The 21,122-nt window shown below is 43.4% G+C and overlaps 2 protein-coding genes across 4 annotated transcripts; one reads left to right on the forward strand and one right to left on the reverse strand.

The window, feature by feature from the left end:
• The first annotated feature begins 475 nt into the window (after positions 1-475).
• On the forward strand, positions 476-3,791 carry LOC139387150 (tissue factor-like). Its single transcript, XM_071133185.1, has 6 exons — positions 476-765; positions 1,017-1,131; positions 1,764-1,957; positions 2,197-2,378; positions 2,745-2,913; positions 3,153-3,791. Exons 1-6 carry the CDS (start codon positions 693-695, stop codon positions 3,302-3,304), a joined length of 885 nt encoding a protein of 294 aa, XP_070989286.1. The 5' UTR covers positions 476-692; the 3' UTR covers positions 3,305-3,791.
• LOC139387149 (ATP-binding cassette sub-family D member 3-like) lies at positions 3,785-21,061 on the reverse strand. Of its 3 annotated transcripts, none has more exons than XM_071133183.1 (22): positions 20,871-21,061; positions 20,467-20,503; positions 17,278-17,373; positions 17,027-17,115; positions 16,811-16,880; positions 13,906-14,003; positions 13,423-13,546; positions 13,174-13,230; positions 12,505-12,647; positions 12,310-12,379; positions 12,115-12,184; positions 11,892-11,989; positions 11,722-11,813; positions 11,004-11,098; positions 10,798-10,870; positions 10,628-10,691; positions 10,406-10,483; positions 10,155-10,310; positions 9,774-9,893; positions 9,501-9,605; positions 5,444-5,500; positions 3,785-5,269 (listed from the first exon to the last, which is right to left on the reverse strand). In XM_071133183.1, exons 1-22 carry the CDS (start codon positions 20,978-20,980, stop codon positions 5,192-5,194), a joined length of 1,980 nt encoding a protein of 659 aa, XP_070989284.1. In that variant the 5' UTR covers positions 20,981-21,061; the 3' UTR covers positions 3,785-5,191. The 3 variants fall into 3 exon arrangements, with proteins under 3 accessions (XP_070989284.1, XP_070989283.1, XP_070989285.1); XM_071133182.1 differs by lacking the exon at positions 16,811-16,880 and adding an exon at positions 16,096-16,165 and having other exon boundaries at positions 20,871-20,999; XM_071133184.1 differs by lacking the exons at positions 3,785-5,269; positions 5,444-5,500; positions 16,811-16,880 and adding exons at positions 9,019-9,268; positions 16,096-16,165 and having other exon boundaries at positions 20,871-20,995.
• Positions 21,062-21,122: the final 61 nt, after the last annotated feature.

Below are 21,122 nucleotides of genomic sequence, written 5' to 3' on the forward strand. Positions count from 1 at the left end.
AGGACTTTTTTTATGCTGCCAAATTGCTTCTGATTGAGTGTATGCTCAGAAATAATAACATTCCATTCAACACATTTTTTCACAACACATTTTGCAAGTGCTTTCCATGAAAACAAATATTTCTTTATATAATAATTTAGAATATATATATATATATAATGCATAATGGTAATTTATAGTTCACATTTTATGTAACATTGAAACTAATCATTCTAGTTATTTAAAGAACACAAAATACAGCTTCAAAAGATGACTCCCAACAAATCCAGACATTGACTCAAATTTCCATGAGCTTCAATGTCTCCATTCCCGCCGCCGCTACGACGTTGCCATGGCAAGCCACAGGTATAGTTGCTTGTCCATCATCCGGTTAACCATATATGGACAATAAGCGCTTCGACAGATTATTCGGGCAGCATGCTCAACCAGTGACAAATCGCAATGCTCTTGCAGAAATTGTAAGGGAGGTGGAGCTATTGTTGAATGAGTCATTCAACGTTACAGACCACTCGCGAATTCAGTGCGATATAAAAGTGGGACACCAGCCGCACTGTGCAGTTATCTGACAAACTTTGATGACTTCTTAGACGAACAGCAGCTACACGCGTTTCACCTGGGGGTGGGAAAAAAATCTAGGTTCACAATTCGCATTCGATAGTAAAGAGGCTACCGTAACCATTTGGATTATCATAATGGAGGATGTAAGGACTTTCCTTCACTTCGGAGTTTTACTCTCATCGGTACTATTCACAATTGGAGCAGCTGGTAAGTTTGACCGTTTTGATAATCAGAATTTGATAATTACTCAGGCCTGCGACTCAGAGGAAAAACATGTAAAATATGTGCATTTAAATCCATAGCTGTAGGCTATAGATCCTATTTCATCTTTAGGCTAAAGCCTACCTCGTGGATGATATCTTGATTTGTTTTCTGCTTTATCGATGTACTGTAGTACATCTACATTGTGCAGAACAGATTACTAACTAATCCTTGCTTTTTTTTCTCCTGGGTTACAGGTGAAGATTATTTCCCTGAGGCAATGGATGTTCAGTGGGTGTCCAATAACTTCAAGACTATTCTAACATGGGGCCCTGAGCCTACCAACTACACATACACTGTTGAATTTTCTAGGTAAGTAGCCAACATCATATCGCTGCATTCTCACTCTGCACTGTTCATCATCACATCATTATTGCTACAACAACAACAACAACAAAAACATCCCGTCAGCACAATCAAATGGACCACGTTCTGGGTGAATACTTTACTATATGTCAACAGAATGCCAACTAAAAACTGAGTGTACAACCTACGGTGTCCTCCGTAGTTATTGGGGCATGAAGCATTTTTTTTCTTCTTTTGGATCTATACTCCCAAGTTTGGATTTGAAATCAAACAATTATGTCGTTAAAGTATAGATTCTCAGCTTTTATTTGAGGGTGTGTGTGTACATATTGGTTCCACCAATTAGAAATGACAACACTCTTTATACATAGTCACCACCATTTTAGGGGACCAAAAGTATTGGGACAAATTCACTTATGTGTAATAGAACGTTTAGTATTTGGTCCCATATTGATAGCACGCAATGACTACATCAAGCTTGGGACTACACATTTGTTGAATCCATTTGCTGTTTGTAGAAATGAATGGTAAATAATGTATTGTGTCGTTTTGGAGTCACTTATTGTAAATAAGAATAGAATGTTTCTAAACAGTTCTACAGTTCAAGGACTCTGACTGATGGACTGTGTTTTGTTCAGGGTTGGTAAGGACAGACAAAGGAACCCTCACTGCATCCGGAGCTCGAGGACAGAGTGTGACCTCACCAACGAGCTGCGGAACCTGCAGGAGACCTACTCTGCCGACATCCTATCAGAACCCCTACCCGGCTTTACCTCTGACCTTGTGGAGTTCCCCTACACCCGAGCCGAGAGGTTCAGCCCTTACAAACACAGTGAGTGTCATCACATTATTAATCTGCCCTAAATTGCATTGTCATATAGTAACATTTTTTCTAGGTCCTTCATTATTTACATTGTTATTGTGTTATACAATAATGGCATTATAGCATTATTATAGTAGAAAGGTTAATTTCGCTGGTTATATATATTTTTTGGATCAAATACTTAATTGCTGTGTTAGTAACGGTATTCAAATTAAGGCTATGGTGCCTAACTTGCATCCTCTTCTCAGCTAAAATAGGAGGACCCGCTTTCAAGATTGTGCAGAGCGAAGACAAGACCAAGATGACGCTCCACATCCAGGACCCTCTCACTCCCCTCTACAAAGATGACCAGCTGTTAACGATCAGAGACATCTTCAAGAGCGACCTGAAATACAGAGTCATATACAACAAAGCTGGGAGCACAGGAAAGGTGAATTGAACAGTCATGGACATACATTTATTGTAAATGCTTTTGAGACTATACCGGTCAAGGGAGGACTGGCCATAGAGCAGTTCCGGCAAATACCAGATCGGCTGGTCCATTTCTACCCCAGTGGGCAGGTTTAAATTGAGGGGTTTGCCCAAAATTACAATAATATGGCTAATAATGGGGGGCCTGTAGAAAAAATAATTGCAGTTGTGGGGGCCTGGACGGAAGGAATTGGCCAGTATGTTAGAAATGCCAAAGCCAATTTTTGGTCCCCAGTCCGTCCCGGATACCTGTCGATTCCCTCCAATGACAACCCAAACAGTGTGTGACTTGAAATAATACTAAACTGTAAACTCCTGTCCACAGAAAGAGAAGATGTCAGACCTGAGAGATGTCGAGCTGACCAATCTGGATAAAGGACAGAGCTACTGCGTCATAGTGGCAGCCTATATCCCCTCTCGTTCTGCACAGAAGAGACTGGGAGATTGGAGCAAGGCGCAGTGCTCACCCAGAGAGAACAAGACCATCTTTGAGGGTAAGTGACCCCACAATGCAAAACACATGTGTTAGGGGTGAGGTGAAGGGAATTGAAGAAGGGTGAAATTCATTGGATTCAATTAAATGTGTAGTGGATTGAGTAACTACAACAAATATGGTTGATAAAGAAATTGCAATGTGGGCAAGTTAGAATAGTCATTTTTACTGTCGGCAACAATGTTTAGTAACTTCAAGAACTTCAATTAAATGATCATGTTAAATTCTTTCTTTCCTCAGAATTCAGCTTTGGTGTGATCTCAGGTGCCATTGGCATCATGCTGGCTATATTCATCATCCTCATCACTCTCACTGTGGTGTGTTGCAAACGCTGCTGCTGCAAAAAGACCAAAACTGTGGACAAGGATAACCTGCAGATGAGTCCAGTGTAAAGGTGTGTGTGTGATGGTGCTACTTGACCAACCCTTTGGAAGCTGTGCTCCCAATAATCTAGCACAAATACGTCAAAACACTGGAAAATGTGAAATGTGAAATGTCTTTTTAAATGTCATTATGAGCTGGTTCTTTTAAATGGCTAGATATTTTTTTTATACATTACTTATTTATATGTTGAACAAGTACATTTGATTAATTGTTGAAAAATACATGTTATATTTGCCACTATGTGTATATAAGAAAAATGTAATCATATTTATTTAAATCAATGTTTTATGTTAAATGTGTATTGGTGCATGTCTCTAAGAATTATTGTCTTATATGTTGATGATGTGTAGTTCATGTTGACTAGGATTTGTCCATGTGCTGTTGAAACATGGCTTTGGTACTTTTGGATGAGAGGAAGGTTAGTAGGAAAAGTATTACTTGTGATGACTTTTGTGCATTCTAGTACTTTTTACAATTAAATTCAGATGTATTCAATTCTCATTTGTCTTTCATGTAACAATATCCATGTGAGGGAACTTTGACAACAGTGCCATCTGGTTTGCCTTTAAAATGATCTATCATACTTATATCAGTTTCAAACATGATTTGAGACAAGAGGAAAGGCTTTTCATAGAGTGATTGATCGTAGCTCAATGTCTGCTTGTCAGCTTATGACCCAGTAAGCCATGTGGAATACCTCGGCAAAGGGGTGACACCACAATCACATTGGCAACAGTGCCAGAGACCTCCGAGACATGCCCTGTGTAGCTCAATCTAAAAAGTGACCTCCTCTCCTTCGTCCAAATGGACTTAAATGCCCCCCTAACTTAGTCCTTGCCAGAAGCCTTCAGGGGGATTAGCTTTCAATTTCCCAACTGTTTCAAGATCAGTGTGGATAAATGAAAGGATATAAGAAGAGGAAGCCATTTTAGACTATTGGGATGCACAAACTATGCTCTGATATATAACAGAACGACAACGAGCAGTCTGTAGAACAGAAGACCGAGGACCTTAATTGTTTCGAGAAATATATATTAATGTGTAGTTCAGCTCATAGCAATTGCATTTGAACTATCCTATGAAAACAAAATGTCCACGTCCTCAATCCCCTTTTAACAAAATAATCAAAGCTCAACTTACAGTTCAGTTACTGTACCTTAACCTAAGCTGAGGGATTTTACTATAGGAGACAAAAAAAACAATACATTTTCAGGTATTGTAGTTGACTGAGTCAGACTAGCTATGCTTAAAATACAGTTACAGTAACTGGCTTCATGAAAGAAGAATGCACTTCAGTGTTTAAACTAACTGCACTAGACAAACATTTAAAAAAACATCACTTGATGGAACTCTGACATTTCAATTCATTAACATCAAAACTGAACATTATAAATAATTAAAAACAATGCAACATTAACGTAAATAAAACAGGGGAGAAACAAAATCAGTAAGGCTAGCTTTTTAGTACATTATTTGCTTCATATACAATTAAAACTCACCCGTACAGACACACACGTCCGTAAATGGTTGACTGCAATATGACATCCTCATACACAGCGGGACAACTTCCTGTTTCCAGGCATAAACAACAGAATTCAAAATCTGCCCTAAGGAAGAACCAATACTGTCGGTCTCAGCAGACTTAAATTGAGTTGTTTATTATTTCTGTAAGCAGGAAGTGTACCGTGCTGTGTATGATGATGCCATATTGTAGACCCTACCTTTAAATGTACAGGTTTAGGTATTTCTCTCTTGACATTGAGAGAGCGCTCAGTCTTCATACTCCAGCGTAACATTTTAAGATGTTAGGACTTGACCTCTGTGCTCTATGCTTCATGAAGTGCAGAATTACTTAGGACCATCTCTGTGTGCAATACTTGGCTATGGTAAGATCGTTATGACCCAAACTCCACCGTTTCCTGGGTGATGGGTTTGAACTCATAGCTCCCCCTTCCATCCATGTGCAGGTAGTACTGGAGAAGAGACAGAAATCACTGGTTACAATTTGAACAGTATCCTCTAAGCAAATAGGTGATACATTTGCATTTTAAAAAAGGAAAAATAACAGGGTTCTGGTACTCACCTCCATTTTATTGGTATTATGTGCAGTAATTTCATGTTTCTTCATTCAGTGTGAAAAGACTTACCTCATGGTGCTTCCACAAAGACTTCCTGTGAGAAACCGTGAACAGCGTGATGCCCACCTAAGGAAAGGTAAATATGACATCCCATAAGCTCAGAAACCACTTTCTCAGCATCCTGTAAACATGCATCAGTTTCCTGGTTCTTTTTCATTCCTCTTTCACAATATGTGGAAGGATCCCATGGATAGTAGCTCAGCCCGGCATGTGAGTCAAGGTGATCAGAGTTAATTAAGCACAGTTGATGGTACTAATTACTTATTTTCTTGCCCCTACAAGACAGAGGAGGGAACCGGCAGTGGGGGAGACTATAAAAATACATTTGTAAAGAAGAAAGTGATTGCTTCTCCGGACTTACCGGACGAAAGAGAGAAGAAGAGGACAAACTACCTCTTGTGGATTAGCAACCACGGATCTGCAGAAGGGAGCTCTCCACGAACGGAAAGTAAAGGCAGTGACACACCCGTAATTTATGTTATAGTTAAAAGTGACTCACCTTTACTCACGTCTCTCTATCACACACCAAGGTCCGGGCCACCGCAGGGGGGCAGGAAAGCAGAGAAAGACAAAAACCAAGTCCAAGCCCGAGGTAGTAGCCCTACAAGGAAACATAGCCTCGTCCTCTGGAGCAGAGAAGAAATACAGACCCAACGCCTCCGAAAACAGGGAAATATCCGATTGAGACACCTGCGAAGGGTTATACACGACGGAGGAAGGAACGAGCGACCAGAGGCTACCGGATATATTTGAAGCCCCGTCAGAGGAGGGAACCTGGAAGGGATTCTTCTCGGCACCCCCGATGGGGATGGGGAACAACCTCCACACCCCTCTATCGAGGTCGACCTGCCCAAAGAATGAAAGGGACAGTTCGGCACCGCTCAGCATAGAGACCCAGACCTACGGTGAAGGATGGGAGAAATGTTGACATATCAGGTGAGCCCTCTCTTCCCTACTATTTAATCAGGTGGGGCCTCTAGTATTGGGTTGTACAGCGAAGGGGGGAAAAACAGGAATTACTAATGGTGCCTAGACCATACAGGGATACTGTCCTACAGCTAGCCCATTCCCACTTCCTAGGAGGACACCTGGCACGAGACTAAACGATCGACAGAATCATGCAGAGGTTCTATTGGCCCAGTGTCACCCGAGATGTGGCCAGGTATTGTAGGACATGTGATCAATGTCAGCGTACGGCCCCACCTGCGTAATCCTTTGATTCCTCTTCCCATTATAGAAACCCCTTTCGAACGCATAGTTATGGACCTCGTGGGACCCCTCCAAAAATCCATCAGAGGACACGAGTACATCCTGTTTGTCGTAGATTATGCTACCAAGTTCCCCTGAGGCCATACCCCTTCACAACATGTTGTCAAAGGGAAACAACAAGAAATTGTTTGTGCTGTTCTCCCAGGTGGGCCTTCCCAAGATGATCCTAACCGACCAAGGAACCCCGTTCATGTCCAGGTTGATGAAGGACCTGTGTCGGTTATACCAGATTCAACAGATACGCACAAGCATTTTCCACCCACAGACAGACGGTTTGTGTGAACGCCTGAACAAAACGAATTAAAAGCATGTTGAGAAGAGTGGTGTCCAGAGACGGGAAAAACTGGGAGATGCTTCTGCCCCACTTAATGTTTGCCCTGCGAGAAGTACCCCAGGTGTCCACAGGGTTTTCCCTGTTCGAATTGCTGTACGGCAGACCATGTCGAGGGATCCTCGACTTAGCCAAGGAGACCTGGTATGCCCAACCCTGCCCATTCCGGTCGACGATACAACATGTTACCCTGATGCGGGACAGCCTGTTGGCAGTCTGGCCCATAGTAAAGGAGCATATGGAGAAGGCGCAACAGACTCAAGGCCGGGCCTAAGATAAGTCAGCGACACCCAGGGAGTTCACCATGGGAGAGAAAGTGATGGTACTCGTGCCCACTGCCGAACACAGCTTGCTGGCACAGTGGGGGGAGCCCTACGAGGTAACGGAAAGGGTCTCACCGGTCAATTACCGCATCAAGAAACCTGACAGGAGGAAGAAGGTCCAACTTTCATATCAACCTGCTGAAGAAGTACCATGGCAGAGAGAGTGTGGCTTTGATGGCAGTGGAGGACAAGGAAAAAGAGGCCCCGATACAGGTGTGCCGTGGCCAAACTCTCCTGCCGGGTATTCTCTCCCTTCCCAGGGCAAGCAGATGTCCTGTTTCACCATATCCACACCGAACCTGGCAAGAAGGTGCATATCAGATTCCTGAGACACGCAGAGTAAACGCTAAGAACGAGGTAAGGGTGATGCTGAGGATGATCGAGCCATCTACGAGCGAGTGGTCCAGTCCCATAGTCCTGGTCCCCAACCTGACGGTAGTATGAGGCTCTGCAACGACTTTAGGGGCTTGAACGCCATCTCTACGTTCGACGCGTATTGGGTGCTTCGCTCCATGGCGCCGGAAGACCGCCCAAAGACTGCCTTCGCCACACCGGAGGGGATTTTTCAGTATGTGAGGATGCCCTTCGGACTGCATGGTGCTGCGGCAACTTTCCAACGCCTCATGGATGCCATTCTACGGCCCCATAAAGAGTACACAGCGGCGTACATAGACGATGTGGTCGTACACAACGAGGACTGGGATAGCCACCTCCTGCGATTTGGGGACGGTGCTCGTGAGCCTGGAGGCTACAGGGCTGACAGCCAATCCCCAAAATGCTGCCTGGGTCTGTCCGAAGTGGAATACCTGGTATACACCATGGGGAACGGAAGAATACACCCACAGGCAGAAAAGACAAGGGCAATTCGGGACTGGCTTCGGCCCCATACGAAGCGGAAAGTCCGAGCCTTCTTGGGGATAACGGGATATTATTGCTGTTTCATCCCTGGATATGCAACCATTGCCACCCCCCTCACAGACCTCATCAAGAAAAACCTGGCAAACTGCGTAGCATGGAAGGAAGAGACGGCAGACGCCTTCCAGTTACTAAAAGATAGCTTGTGCTCTGATCCCGTCCTGCAGGCTCCTGACTTCTCCCAAGAGTTTATTGTGCAGGTAGACACCTCAGATACGGGGCTCAGGGCTGTCCTAGCTCAGGGTAAAGGCGAAGCAAGGAGGCCTATTCTCTTCATAAGTAGAAGGCTCGGTGATCAGCAATGAAAATATGCTACCGTAGAGAAAGAGGCCCTAGCATTAAGTGGGCCCTCATATCTCCGGTACTACCTACTCGGGAGTAGGTTCGCCCTCGTTACTGACCATGTTCCCCTCATGTGGATGACCGGTAAGAGAAACAACAGAATAGCCAGATTGTTTGTAATGCAAGAAACCATCTCTTTCCATGTCATCCACAGTGCCGGATCGAGGAACGGGAATGCAGACGCCCTGTCCCGAAGCGACCAAGACGGCGCTTCTGGCGCCCGACCCTCCGGTCCGTTCCTGAGGGGGGAGGTATGTGGAAGGACCACCAGGGGGCAGGCTGGTCCCACGGATAGTAGCCCAGCCTGGCATGTGAGTTAAGGTGATCAGAGGCAATTAAGCACAGCTGACTGTACTAATGACCTATTCTCTTCCCCCTACAAGACAGGGAGGGAACCAGCAGTGGGGGAGACTGGAGGAAAAAAAAGAGTGATTGCTTCTCCAAAGGAGAAGACTTACTGGACGGATGGGAGAAGAGGACAAACTACCTCTTGGGAATGGCAACCACGGATCCGCACCACCACCTGAAGGGAGTTCTCCACGAACGGATAGTTAAGGCGGTGACACACCCGTAATTTATGTCATAGTTAAAAGTTACTCACGTTGTGTTCCTTGTTCCTGTAAAGAAGATTTGTGTTTTCCTTGTGAGATCATCCTTGATTGTTTGAGAAGAAAGAAATACCTCAATAGAGAACATTGTTCAATGTAAGAAAACCTGCTCCCCGACTCGTTTATTCCACCTTTCCGCTTTAGAGCAACCTCAAAGTACTCGGTCCGCTCACAATATCTACTTAAATAATATATATTTTTAATAATCATCATCAATATATTGACAAATGACCTAATCATTTATCATCTGAATAATAGTCTACTGTGTTGCATCTTACCGTCCTACAGTGGCTGTAGATGAAGTCCTCCACATCGACACTCACAGCACTGGTGCACTCATCCAGGATGGCAAACTGGGGCTTATGGTAGAACAGACGGGCCATCTAGATACCACAGAGAGAGAGAGAGAGACAGCGAGACAGATCAATGAAAAGCTCCCTTCACACATTCTATAACCCAATGTGCTTGTAAAAAGTCGTTACAAGACAAACGCTTTGAAGAGACAAAAAATAAATGACCGACATCTTCACTATTATTTTCTTTGGACTTACAGCCATCCTCTGTTTCTCTCCTCCACTGAGGACGTCCATCCAGTCCTGGACCGTGTTCCAGCCGCCCTCCCGCTCCAGGATGTGACCTAGCTGGACGTTGTCCAGGTAATCCTTCAGCACCTGTTCCCCAGCACAACACACAAACACCATGTCACAGAGACATGCAAACACATACACACTCACGCACAAAGCTATGCGTGCTGTTTTCTCAACGAGTGTCTCTCTGTGTGTGTGTGTACGTGCTCTGACATACCACACCCTACTGACAGAGGCCATGTATGACTGTTCTATTTGAGGGGCCTTACAATATCTTGGTACAGTAAAGGGCTGCTGTGATTGGATATGGCCTGGTAAAGAGATGTGATTGGCTAGGTAGACTACCTTATCAGAGGTCCCCTTCCTCCTCTGGTCCTCCACTGTATCTGGGTAGATCACCTGATCTCTCAGAGAGCCTAGGGTCATGTATGGCCTCTGGGGAACGTAGAAGAGCTTCCCTCTCTCAGGTTTGGTGAGACGGCCACCAAACAGAGGCCAGAGCTAAGAGACAGACATCCATTAATACCCATGAGTGGAAAACTTTAACACAAAAGCAGCATAACAGGCCTTTTCGTCAAATTGTTGATCTCTCATACCTCTCCCAGGACTCTGAAGAGGGAGCTCTTCCCACAGCCGTTGGGGCCACATACCAAGACATTTGTCCCTGACGTCACCTTAGGTTAGCAGATGAAGGGAAGGCACAGTTCATCTGTCTGCACTTACAGATGAAACAGTCCCACAACCATCATCATAGGTCTTTAGATTTCATGAATTGTATCAAATGGTTCAGTACGGAGTTGATCCTTTGAGATACTCACCTCAAAGCTGAGGTCTTTGATAAGAATGTCCCCATTAGGCGTTGCAAGAGGTGTATGCTCAAACCTGAGACACAAGGAAAATAAGTGTCTAACCAGGTGATGCCTACTTTATGAACCATTTAATCTTGTTTATTGTACTGCTATAATACATGTATCTGTTAGACACCTACTTGATGATCTTGTCTTTGTTGATGATTTCACCACTTCCTGGGACCAGGGTGATTCTATCTAGCGATTCACTATCTGAAAATGTATGACAAGAGAAAATCCCAAAAGCAACTTCAACTAGTAATATGTTTTAATTTTCCTGCATGACACTACTATCCAACAACAATATCAATCCTCAATACATGATCAGGGAACATGTAGTGGTCACCTCTGCCTCCCTGCTGAGAGACCATGGTCCTCTCGTATTTCCCAGAGTTCAGCTCTTTCAGGACCTTCATGATCTCGGTGATACGAGCGGTGAACCTGTAGGGGGACAGCAGGAGACATGTGAGGAGGGGTCAGCAGGAGTCAGTGAGGAGGGGTCAGCAGGAGTCAGTGAGGAGGGGACAGCAGGAGTCAGTGAGGAGGGGACAGCAGGAGTCATTCAGGAGGCCACAGCAGACGGAGGGAGAGAAGAACAAGTTCAGAGTTTATGGTTCACCAGTCTCTCTCCACAAGTAAACCATGGACTTACTGAACCCTAGAACCAATGAGCCAGCTAACTATTGATCCAACGAACCAATTAACCATTGAATACACACCAATTGGTTCAATGGTTTACTGGGTCAACGTCTCAATCGTTTCCAGATCCTTTTGTGCTCTTGCTTACTCAAACGCTGTCATTGTCAAGCCAAACAGTCTGGCCTCACACCAATCTTCAAATATGAACGGGCCTTCTATCATTAATGAGGTCGAGGAGAACAGAGGATAGGATCCTGATTCGATAACCCCCACAACGACCCTCCAATCTCAAGGGTTATGTAAATATTGGAACTCTATCGCAATAACTGACAGGGAGTCAGCATGGTAGTGCAAACAGATGGGCATTCAGGCTACCAGTGAACCGCCAAACCAGTCGTTTGATAAGAGCATTGTGTATGACTGACCCCGAGAGCCTGCTCATCTCCCTGCCAGCCAGGACGATCCTGCCCAGGGCCTGAGACATGCTCAGCAACATACGCCCACTCTGGTAATAGTCCTGAATGAGAAACAGAGAGGGAAGTTAGGCTCTGAACCATACAGAACACACACACACACTCCCTTTGTCTCTCCTCACCTCGAGCAGCTCAGCGTGGGTGCTGTGTAGGTGGCGTGGGTGGGTGTGGTTCAGGAACGGCCTGCTCACCACCAGGTACCCGACAACAGTGGCAATATCTACAGAGGTGGGGAAAACAAGTATTTATCTCTGCTACTACTAAACCACATCAGTGGAGATTATAGAAATACCGCAAATGATAATACTACAAACTTCCAATCAATGACAAGACAAGTATTCTCACACTTAGCAATGATGCTGTCCACAAAACCCGTTGAAAAGCGGAAGACAATGAAATTGTGTAAATGGTCCACCTAGGGGTAAAAGGGGCAGAATGTAACGTAAAGACATTGTATATCCACCGCAGTATAGGTCTTGTCTGACACCATAGTAAGTCAACTACCGCCACTGATACATTGAATGTCCTAAACCCTCTCACCAGTTTCTGGAAGGTAGAGTGAATGGTCTGCTTCTCCCTCAGGTTTCCATTGTAGAAGGCAATCTCTTCACTGTGGGAAACAGAACATTCAACCTTTTATTTTCACAGTGGAAAAAGAACATGAACGATGATTTTGTCCAAAAAAAGCAGAAGAGAGGAGGAACCGTGGAAAGGAGAGGCGTGCGTCTGACTGACCTGTTGGTGATAAGGCGAGAGTTGACGAATCGGTACTCTCCCTCGTACCTCTGCTCCATGACCGTCATCTTCCCGATGGGCCTCCGCAGACGTGTCAGGATGAGCCCAGAGAACATCAGGTATCCTATCATACAGGCAGGACCCTGTGGGGGATAGATGTATGTAGAGTAGAAGCGTTAGAAACTCTATTCTACTGTGCGGATGCATTGGGGATGATCATTTTCATGGTTTCAATTGAAACTAGATGTAGGCATAGAAGGCTACTGATGGGTTATGACTTCTAAACTTGAATATATGAAAAATCCTAATGTCACTGTGGGAGTGAGGGGAATGTAGAACGTTTACATTCTGTCAGAATATGTTATTGTTAGACATCAGGGATCCTATGGGGAGGAGAGAGGAATTTGGGTCCGAGGTCAGGTCAGATGAAGAGAGGAAGAACAGATATCACTAAAGTTCTGTTTAGCAACAGAGGTGTATTGGCTGTTCAGAGGTGTAAGGAGGAGACTCAGCATCGGAGGAAGGTTTAAATACTGTACTAGTGCTTGTGTGAAGATGTCTTTGTCTGTTCAGCTGTCTGACTCTTTGGGCGAATAAACTTGGTTTCAGCTTTAATAATCATCTGAGTTGTTTAGAACCTAACACTACATTAGACAGATCAAGACTCACCTGTGCACCAATGGCTGAGGTCAACTTGAAGATGTACAGACCAATGTCCAATAAAGGCTGAAGGTGGGGAAAAAAAAACAAGTCTACTCATCACAGGCGCAGTGTATGGTCAATAGCAGTAGATTGTATCAGGCTTTGAGCAGCATTTGTTGCCTCAGCGGTTAAGCCGACTGAATGGTGCACTCACCAGAGTTTCATAAGTCTGAAGCATTCAGTCTGGTATAACCAGGCTATTAAAGTGCAGGTTACCTTGCTGACGTTGGAGTAGAGGTCCACCACACTGTTACAGAACCTCTCTACGTCCTGGGTCAGCAGCTGGTCAGGGTTACCGATACGGTTGTCCAGGTTACCGATCTTATAGTATGTGTAACCTCTGGAGAGGAGATTGGGGATGGGAGGATGGTGTGGTGAAAACACGAAACCCGAATTTGGCAAGTGTGTTATGTATTTTCTATTACTTTGAGCTTCTGAAGTCATTGTTCCTCACATCAGTAAGTAGCTATTGGATTTGGGGCTAGGAAACATAGAGAATCAAGGCTAAATCCTTCCAATATAACTCTATTGCTAAAGGCTAATCATCATCCAGAACCAAATCTCCTGCTACTCGATTTGGGTGACGTTTAAAATCTTAGCGTCTGTCACAAGACACCAGCTAATGGCAGACAGACATATGTTCCGTCTGTTTAAAGACACAAATTGTCTCTCCAAGAAGCAGGTATCAGAAGGACTTACTGCAGGTACTCGTCATAGAGGTGCTTGGTGAGTCGAACCCGGCAGCAGAGCTTCAGTTCATTCAGGCCCAGCTTCAGGAAGTTGTTGACTAGTGAGATCTGAAAACAGGGAAACGGGCCATGATAGTGGTCTCATTTAAAAAGAAGTGCATGACATTTTATAGTGTGAGTATACCAAACCAATGGCATTTATGCACGGAGTAAATCAATCAGAAGAATCCTGATAACCTCATAAAAACTCAAAGGCTTATAGGCCAGGGATCACCAGTCTGTTAGTAATCAGGCAGGATCTTTGTTTTAGTACAGACTCCCCCAAACTTACACACACAAACTCTCTCCCTAATAGGCACAATATTAACCCCTACCTAAACCACTATTCCCAAATCATGAGGTTCCCTGTTTTACAGTAGGATCATAAGTACAGTTGAAGTCGGAAGTTTACATACACCTTAGCCAAATACATTTAAACTCAGTTTTTCCCAAATCCTGACATTTAATCCCAGTAAAAATTCCCTGTTTACGTCAGTTAGGACCACCACTTTATTTTAAGAATGTGAAATGTCAGAATACTAGTAGAGTGATTTATTTCAGCTTTCATTTCTTTCATCACGTTCCCTCCCAGTGGGTCAAAAGTGTACATACACTCAATTAGTATTTGGTAAGCACTGCCTTTAAATTGTTTAACTTGGGTCAACTGTGTTAGCTAGCCTTCCACAAGCTTCCCACAAACATAAGTTGGGTGAATTTTGGCCCATTCCTCCTGACAGAGCTGGTGTAACTGAGTCAGGTTTGTAGGCCTCCTTGCTCGCACACACTTTTTCAGTTCTGCCCACAGATTTTCTATAGGATTGAGGTCAGGGCCTTGTGATGGCCACTGATGGCCAATACCTTGACTTTGTTGTCCTTAAGCATTTTTTCCACAACTTTGGAAGTATGCTTGGGGTCATTGTCCATTTGGAAGACCCATTTGCGACCAAGCTTTAAGTTCCTGACTGATGTCTTGAGATGTTGCTTCAATATATCCACATAATTTTCCTGCCTCATGATACCATCTATTTTGTGAAGTGCACCAGTCCCTCCTGCAGCAAAGCACCCCCACGACATGATGCTGCCACCCCCGTGCTTCACGGTTGGGATGGTGTTCTTTGGCTTGCAAGCCTCCCCCTTTTTCCTCTAAACATAACGATGGTCATTATGAACAAACAGTTCCATTTTTGTTTCATCAGACCAGAGGACATTTCTCCAAAACGTACAATCTTTGTTCCCATGTGCAGTGGCAAACAGTAGTCTGGCTTTTTTATGGCAGTTTTGGAGCAATGACTTCTTCCTTGCTGAGCGGCCTTTCAGGTTATGTCGATACAGTTTTACTGTGGATATAGATATTTTCGTACCCGTTTCCTCCAGCATCTTCACAAGGTCCTTAGCTGTTGTTCTGAGATTGATTTGCACTTTTCCCACCAAAGTACGTTCATCTCTAGGAGACAGAACGCGTCTCCTTCCTGAGCGGTATGACGGCTGCGTGGTCCCATGGTGTTTATACTTGCGTACTATTGTTTGTACAGATGAACGTGGTACCTTCAGGCATTTGGAAATTGCTCCCAAGGATGAACCAGACTTGTGGGGGTCTACAATTCTTGCCTGATTTCTTTTGATTTTCTCATGATGTCAGGCAAAGAGGCACTGAATTTGAAGGTAGGCCTTGAAATATATCCACGGGTACACCTCCAATTGACTCAAATAATGTAAATTAGCCTATCAGAAGCTTCTAAAGCCATTAAATAATTTTCTGTAATTTTCCATGTTGTTTAAAGGCAGTCAACTTAGTGTATGCATACTTCTGACCCACTGGAATTGTGATACAGTGAATTATAAGTGAAAAAATCTGTCTGTAAACAATTGTTGGAAAAATTACTTGTGCCATGCACAAAGTAGAAGTCCTAACCGACTTGCCAAAACTATAGTTTAACAAGAAATTTGTAGTGGTTGAAAAATGAGTTTTAATGACTCCAACCTATGTAAACTTCCAACTTCAACTGTACATGATCAAATATACTGTATAGAGAGTGTCATGTGTAGAATTACAAATTATAATGTTATATAAAGTTATATATTTAATTTAAATATCCACGGTTGGTAAAAGACAATTAAGAAAACAAATAAGCTAGAAAAATGTTATGAAAGTTGCACTTACAAATGGCATGACTTTTATAAAGTTGAACAAGAACCTCTTGAAATCTTTTGTTGATCGACCAATGATTGCACTGCAAACCAACATGCAAAGTGAACACACACACACACACAATGTCACACACGGGGCAAAAGTAGAGTCATACTTTCTACATTTAAAACCAGAGGTGTTTGTTCTGTGGATGGTCAGCCCCTTAAACTGACCCAACTAGTTGGGGCGAGAGTGAGATACTGGATCCTGTGAAAGGCTATCACCAGTATCCTGATAAATTACTGAACAGTGGAAAAAGCCACTGGTGAGAGGTCAACACAGCAGGATGGGGTTTGCAAAATGAAATGGACACAAAAGAAACTAAGAATAATCTAATTCATAACTTGGGCCAGTTTGGTCCTGTAGGGCTGCGAGGATATAATGTCTTTATTCATCTTGACCACCCCAACCACAAAATGAAACCCGCTCTAGAAAATAGCCTACTGTACCAGGATTACGGTAAAAGACTAGAAGGTATGAAAAATATTTCTAATTTGTGCAGGCACGCAACCCTTCAAGACCAGTGATGTCCACAAATGCAATTAAAGTGCAACAACAATACACAAGTGAATTTCATAAGCACTTAATCATATTCTGCTACCAGGCACCACAAGCAGCACAGTGTTATGTAGGGGTTTAGTGATCGGACAAAGTTGTTCATGCAAATGTAGCATGGACACTAGTTTACCCCTGGTATGGCAGCAATATAGTAATAAAAGTGCTTCTTAAAGAGATTGACATCTCTGCTAATGATTCCACTGTGGAGGAATAGAGAGGATGATTACGAGCTGTCGAATAAGACAAATAATGCTAAACAAGTACTTCATGTTGAAGTTGCTTCAGAAAGTGTCGCTGGTGTGAACTTAAGTGTTGGTGTGCAATAGGGTTTTCTATGCAGTCCTACCTCTCGATCATGGTTCCATTCTGGATCATCCACACATCACAGTAGGTTCTGGCCACCAGCATAGCAGCGATGAGGAGACAGTATCCTGACTACAGGCAGATAGATGACCGGAAATAGGCAAACACAAGGGAGTGGGAGATGTGTTGAGATGTTACACAATACATGTCCATACAGCAATTGAGAAATGATTTGAATCAAGATGAAAGTGTTAAAGCGCATTCGAAGTAACACGTTTGTCAAAAAGCTCCTACCTCTTTGCAGAACACTCCAGGAACCATGATCTTCACTATCTTCAGGACACGTGCAAAGAACACCTTGTCCACCACCGTCTTTTCCTGCTTGGCCTCCTGCCACACATCACACCAAAACATTTACTGAGGAAATCAGATAAATAAATCCAAATTTAAAATCTCACCAACTCAGTCCTGCTTGTTAAATCAGGGGCTAAAAGTCTGTGGATATTGACATGATTGCTAAGATTTTGTCCATTGGTGTGGTGAGAGTAGGGTTGCACATTTTGGGGAATATTCAGAGGTGGAAACTTTCCATGGGAATTAACAGGAATATATGGGAATTAACGGGAATATATGCAAATTAGTATAATTTAAAATGTAGATGTTTTTTTGCATTGGATACATTTACCATATCATACGGAGACAGAAAACTTTTACCTTATCATAAGTACACATAATTGCAAATTATTAAATCCTTCCAACAGAAATTTTAAAAACGATTTAGTTACAAATAAAACTTTAATTAAATGAGTAGACTATTCACATGGGATGATTTCAATGAACAACAAAAGAAAGAGAATATTGAATGATCCCAAAGATCCATCGCATCTCCCAAAAACGTTTTCAACATACATCTGTAAAATGATAGTCTAGCAAGCTTTTGTTGTCTTCTGCTCAGGCTTCCATGTCTTCTCCCTGGACCTCCTCAATGTCCACCTCTTGAACATCAGACTCTGTGCCCTCATCTTCACTGTCACTTTCCAACCATGTTGAGAATGGCTCATTGTCAGGCTCAAAAAGCCTCAAATTTGCCCGGATGGTCACCAATTTTTCAACCCTTGTATCAGTCAGCCTGTTGCGTGCTTTGGTGTGTGTGTTCCCAAACAAGGACCAGTTGCGCTCTGAGCCGGCTGATGTTGGTGGGATTTGGAAGATGATGGAGGCAACAGGGGAAAGAGCCTCAGATCCACAAAGTCCCTTCCACCAGGTGGCTGATGAGATATGTTGGCACAACTGCCATATTTCATCTCCATCCCAAAGCCCTTACTTGGAAGTGTACTTCGTCAGACTGCCAAGAACCTTGCCCTCATCCAGGTCAAGGTGGCGAGACACGGTAGTGATGACACCATAGGCCTTGTTGATCTCTGCACCAGACAGGATGCGCTTGCCAGCATACTTGGGGTCCAACATGTACGCTGCGGCGTGTATGGGCTTCAGGCAGAAGTCTTTACGCTTTTTTACGTATTTCAGAACTGCAGTTTCCTCTGCTTGGAGCAACAGTGAAGTGGGCAGGGCAATACGGATTTATTCTCTTACATCTGCAAGCAGAGTCTGAACATCAGACAGGATGGCATTGTCTCCCTCAATCCGTGCAATGGCTACTGCTATAGGTTTCAGGAGTTCAGGCTGCTTACCACTCTCTCCCAAAATACATCACCCAGGAGGATCCTCTTGATGGGGCTGTCCATATCAGCAGACTGATATGGACATTTCTTGGAGAGACTCCTTCCCTTCCAAGAGACTGTCAAACATGATGACAACACCACCCCAACAGGTGTTACTGGACAGCTTCAATGTGGTGCTCTTATTCCTCTCACTTTGCTTGGTGAGGTAGATTGCTGCTATAACTTGATACCTAACAATTTCCTTGGCTCTCTTGTAGAGTGTATCCATTGTTTTCAGTGCCATGATGTCCTTGATGAGCAGATTCAATGTATGAGCAGCACAGCCAATGGGTGTGGTGTGAGGGTAGGACTCCTCCACTTTAGACCAAGCAGCCTTCATGTTCGCAGCATTGTCTGTCACCAGTGCAAATACCTTCTGTGGTCCAAGGTCATTGATGACTGCCTTCAGTTCATCTGCAATGTAGAGACCAGTGTGTCTGTTGTCCCTTGTGTCTGCGTCTTGTAGAATACAGGTTGAGGTGGTGGAGATGATGTAGTTAATTATGCCTTGCCCACAATTACATTCGACCACCCATCAGAGATGATTGCAATACAGTCTGCTTTCTCTATGATTTGCTTAACCTTCACTTGAAATCTGTTGAACTCTGCATCCAGCAAATGAGTAGATAAAGCATGTCTGGTTGGAGTGGTGTATACTGGGCGAATAACATTCAGAAATCTCTTCCAATACACATTGCCTGTGAGCATCAGAGGTGAACCAGTTGCATACACAGCTTGAGCATGACATTCATCAGCATCTCTGACTACGTTCCTCCAATGAGTCAAAAAAAACTCCTGCTTCCAGAAGGACCATGAGCTGTTGCTATCGATAAGGTGTCCGATTCATCCTTTTCACCTCGAATAGAAGTAGAGGGACTTTACTCAGAGATTGTTTGTTGAGAGCACTGAGGAAAATTTAGGCACTTGGCCAGATGATTCTGCATCTTTGTTGCATTCTTCACATATGATTTGACACAGTATTTGCAAATGTACACAACTTTTCCTTATACATTAGATGCAGTGAAATGTCTCCACACATCAGATAGTGCCAGTGGCATTTTCCTGTAAAGATTAATAAAAAAACAGTAAAAAATAAAACAAATACAATTCCATGTACATATAAATAGTTAAGCAGTTAGATTAAACAACTCCTTTGTAAGATAAATGTTTTGAAATGAAACATGTATGGAAATAGGTGAATTAACACTCCTCAGTTAGCAGGCTCAAGCAAGCTAAAACCCACATGGTAGCAAAATCTAACTAGCAGAAATTAAAAGTTAGAAATGATTAATCTATGTCATAAAATATATTCACCCCAACCAGTATTTTAATCAAAACTTAACAGAGAGCATGTAATCCTTGGCTCAGACAGTGTTGTAGTGTGGGCTCAATAGCTTCTCATTAGTGTGCAAGATCTTGAGAATCAGCTGTACATGTGATGGAAGAGTGCACTGCACATGTCATGGAAATGCACTGTGCATGCAGAAGGTTGCAATTCCATTGAATTGGGGATAGCTTAACCAAAATATGCCACAATACCTATAATTGCCTTATATGTATCCCACAAAAAAGTTCACTGTTATATGCTAACTTTTTTGATGAATGTAAGCAAAATTCCCCAAATTCCCGGGCTTAACTTCCCATTGAAAACTTTCGGAAATTTCCTGGAAAGTTTCCGACCCTTTGCAACCCTATGTAAGAGCAATTTAAACATTGAGTGCGGTAAGAGTATTGGTTACATTGATTGTTTACATGCACTTACATCTTTGCTCAACTGTAGCTCTGATGATCTTTTCCCCCTAAACAGAAAACAGGGATGAAGCCTGTCATGGGTCTATAGATGAAGCCATGGAAGGAAACTCTGGTTATTGTTAGTCCTTGGAAATCTGACCAACCAGCGAGCAGGCAGGCAATTCAATTCAATGACAGCACCCACCACCGGGTGTCAGTAGAGAACATCAACTCCATAAACTACTACATATCTAAAACAGTATGTTAAAATAACAGAAAACTCTGATTCTATGTCATCGTCAAACTGCAACTTGTCTCGGTGGCAAATCTTATTCTTGTCTGACTTGCTAGTAGCTAGTCAATGTTGGCTACATTAGTTAAGCATTATGATGGTCGTCACTTTAGCTACAAAATAGTTGTCAAGGCTTAACTTACCAACTTAATTGGGCTGCATGTCTTCTCCTCTTGAGAAGATACAAGACAACGATTGTGGCACCTGCTATAGAGGAGTTCTTGGCTGTCAAGTATTTACTTATCGACGCCATGTTTCCATCTGCCGACCAAGGGAGTAACGAGATGCATGCTGGGGTAGGGTAGGTAGCTGGCTAGCGTGCTAGCAACATGATCTATGGTGCACAATTTCATTTAATCAGACATATGCATTGCAAGTATTCTATGCAAAACTGT

This window comes from Oncorhynchus clarkii, chromosome 28 (assembly GCF_045791955.1).
Source record: "Oncorhynchus clarkii lewisi isolate Uvic-CL-2024 chromosome 28, UVic_Ocla_1.0, whole genome shotgun sequence".
NCBI lineage: Eukaryota > Metazoa > Chordata > Actinopteri > Salmoniformes > Salmonidae > Oncorhynchus > Oncorhynchus clarkii.